General features: G+C 58.6%; 1 protein-coding gene across 1 annotated transcript; it reads right to left on the bottom strand.

Moving 5' to 3' along the window:
• Positions 1-1,604: 1,604 nt before the first annotated feature.
• GGTG_13865 (hypothetical protein) lies at positions 1,605-1,814 on the bottom strand (the record flags this gene model as incomplete). The annotated part of the gene is made up of 1 exon (XM_009231787.1): positions 1,605-1,814. One exon carries the CDS (start codon positions 1,812-1,814, stop codon positions 1,605-1,607), a length of 210 nt encoding a protein of 69 aa, XP_009230051.1.
• Between the last annotated feature and the right edge of the window lie 1,496 nt (positions 1,815-3,310).

Raw genomic sequence — 3,310 nt, 5'->3', positions numbered from 1 at the left:
AGCCCTTGTCCACCTTTCCCCGCCGCAACGAACATGGAAGCGGGCAAAAGCGCCGTCGCAGCGCCCCAGCGGGCGAGGGGCGGCGCGTGGGCGGGGGCCAAAGGAAGAGAAAGAAAAAGAAAAAAAAGGGGGGACAGAAAGGCGACCAAGAGCGAGAGTGAGGGTCAGTCATCACGATTTAGACGCGGCCTTGGGCTCAGTTGGCTGGCACGTTGGTGTTTCGCGCGCGGGTATGATGCATTCGCCTCCCATCTCCAACCGTGTGGCGTTCTCTCTGGGCAGCAACAATGGAGCAAGAGGTCAATTTCCAGCTGCTGCTGCTCCTCGCTGTCCCAGCTGGAGGCCACGCAGGCATAGCGCCGGGGCACAAACAGAGGGCAGGCACTAGGCGAACGGGTTCGGGGGTGGTGCGTTGTTCTTTCCCTCAATGGATTGTGTGCGTAGCGTGCGTGTGCGAACTGGGACGGGCTGCCACAGCCCTCTCGCGCGACGTGGTTGGGCAGAGCTCAGGAGGGGCGGGGTTGGGGTGCAGGGGTGCCAAGGCCACTGAAGTCGCCGTTTACGCGCCCGGCTGGCAAGCTAGGGAGGTCCGGCCCGCCAATTGGCTGGCGACCTGCAGCGCCCTCGCCCTTTCCGGCATGGCAAGAGCATGGGTGTATCCCTGCCCGGCGCTAAGATTTCCGCGCCTTCCAATTCTGCGTCCTGGCTGGCACACCACAGCACAGCAGCCACTGGCCACTCACACCCCCACCTCATTGTGGCCTCCAGCGAGGACTCGAGCTCCTTTCAACATCTGACATGGCAACACCCATCACCCATGGTCCTTTATTTTCCGTCGACAATGCGCCCGCTACTCGATTGTTATCAATGCCAAATGCCACTAGTCGCCAGGCACATGGCCCGCCTTCCCCTCATCTGCGCAAAACGGCAATATGGCATGGAGGCCCCCCCTCTGGCCTGTGGATTATATGCAATAGCACGGCCTTTTAATGCGTGACTTTTCGCATCACTCAATCTTGACGTCCTCGGAACCATGTCCCGCTGATATGTTGTCTAACCATGGATGCCGCGCGAGACGGCCGGCCAGAACTGCGACTCCATCTTTGCTTCTCTTGCGGGCATGTCGGTATCCAGAAACGCGCGCGGGCTCATACGTGCGTACCGCCTCCTTGCGTGATCGCGCATAAGGCCTCGACGTCAGCGAGGGGGGGAGATCAGTGTGATCTCATTTCCCGCCGGGGCGGGAGGCAAGTGGACTTGCTTCTGGTACATACGTGCAGCAAGCGAGCGGCGGCCCATCAAGCAACCGCCTCTTTGGCGGCCTGCAGAGGGCCCCATTGGCCTGGTTGGAACCAAGGGCCGCTGGCGGGAGCCGGGTGGGCTCTTGCCATCTGCAGCGGCCTTGTTCCCAACCTCCTCATTACACGGGCTACCTTTCGTGGGCGGGTAGGTAGGTAGATGTACATGACGGACGCACTGGACGTGTGCTGCACCTGGGGGCCACCGCCAACTCGAACCACCTCCCATCCCACCCTCTATGCCCCCATGCTCGGCCAAATGCAGCGTGGAGTGTCCCGCAGCAACATTGCCATACACAGTATAGCCTACATTCTTGCGCCGACGGATGAATGGGGCCCTAGGTCGGGGTCAGGGTCCTCGGACTGACCGCCAACCCCCAACCAACCGCCGCCGCCGCCGCCGCCGCCTTGAATCTCCTCTGCCCACATGGACGCATTTGCAACCCCATCTAAGGTGCTGACAGAAGATACCTTGATCTTTGCATGCGCATGTTTTGCGGGGCAAGTAGGCAACATGTGAACAAGTCATATGCACGTTGTGGGCGGGATAATAGGACTCTGGCCATGAAAACACTCGATATCAAACCCATGCTCGATTTACGGCTCCCCGACGCCACTTGTATCGCATCTGCCGGTGTGCCGAGGACTAGCACAAGGCCCGAGGCGTTCCCCCTAATGTCAATGGACCTTGCTCTAGGTGTGATTGCGTCCAGACCCGCGCGCCATTCGGCGTCCAGGACCGTCGGCTTCTCCGTCCAAAGCCACCGAGTAGTCGCCGCTGATGGATGGGCAAAGACCAAAAGATCCAGGGTAAAGTGAGACTGGTTAGCTCGTCCTCCAACATCCCGCATTCCCGCCACTTCTCCCACCCAAGGCCCAGCTATCCTGGGTGCTTGGGCAGATGGTGTCCGGGACGATGGGCAGATACGGCCTTGGCCCCTTGTTTCACCACACCAATACACGATCCGGGCATGTAGCCACACTCTTCTGCGCGTGGCTGGCAGTGGGGGGAGGGGGACGAAAAGGAGAGAAAGATAGAGAAGCGGGAAACCACGAGTAACAAGAACGGGACATGCAGGGCCTTGTCCCGTTGGCCAAAAGGCCTCGATATCGGGCATACTCTAATCTCCAGCTCTCGCTGCAACCCCCAACCGCAACTGGCGAGCTTGTTAATGCACTGTTACCATGGCTCACGGAAGCCCATGTTGCGCAGCGTCCGCTCTCGTGTGCAGAAGACTCGGGCCTCGCCTCGTTTCCTGCACTCTTTCGAGGTTGCTCCGCTTGCTGTACTTTTTTTCCTGGGTTCGGATAGCGGCGTGTGGCAGGGGAGAGGAGAGAGGGGGAGAAAAAAAAAAAGCCAATGTCACCTTCCCCACCCCATCCAGCACTTAGCAGTGCAGTCAATGGCACCTAGAGTGGCAGTTCCTGAGTGGGGATGGATGGCACACCAGAGGGGGCCGGGATAAAGTCGAAGGAGGAACGACAGCATTAGTTTGGCCTCCCCAATGGAGACCCTGTCGTGCCTTGCAGCCACTTACACGGCTTGGTCGAGCAGCCTTCTCGACAGGAACCGATGAACAAAGCCCGTACATGAAAATGACCTGCTTCCACGTACCGAACGGTTCACACGAGTGCATGCGTTTTAGTCGCGCACCTACGGTGTTCCTTATGCAGTCCTACAGTGACGAGACAAGCCGGGGGGAGCCAGTCGCGGAGCAGAATCCGGGCGGCCTTGCTGAGGGTACTGCAAAGAAAAAGTACGGCATAAAATCCACAACCCGCCCGCGGTCGCGAGCCGAGTGGGCTGCCCGGTTAGGTTGGCCGTCTTGTTGAGATGCCGCCATGCAAAAAGCATGGATCGATCATAGATAGTATCGTATCAACAACCTCCAAAAAAAATCCGCACACGTTATATTTTTCACCACCCAAACTCTATAGAAGAAAACATCAAGAGAAAATCAATTCAATTGATTGCAATGCCTCGTTACCATAGCACACGCCTCGGATCCTCT

This window comes from Gaeumannomyces tritici, assembly GCF_000145635.1.
Source record: "Gaeumannomyces tritici R3-111a-1 unplaced genomic scaffold supercont2.68, whole genome shotgun sequence".
In the NCBI taxonomy this organism is placed as follows: Eukaryota; Fungi; Ascomycota; class Sordariomycetes; order Magnaporthales; family Magnaporthaceae; genus Gaeumannomyces; species Gaeumannomyces tritici.
This window is presented reverse-complemented; position numbering and strand designations above follow the sequence as displayed.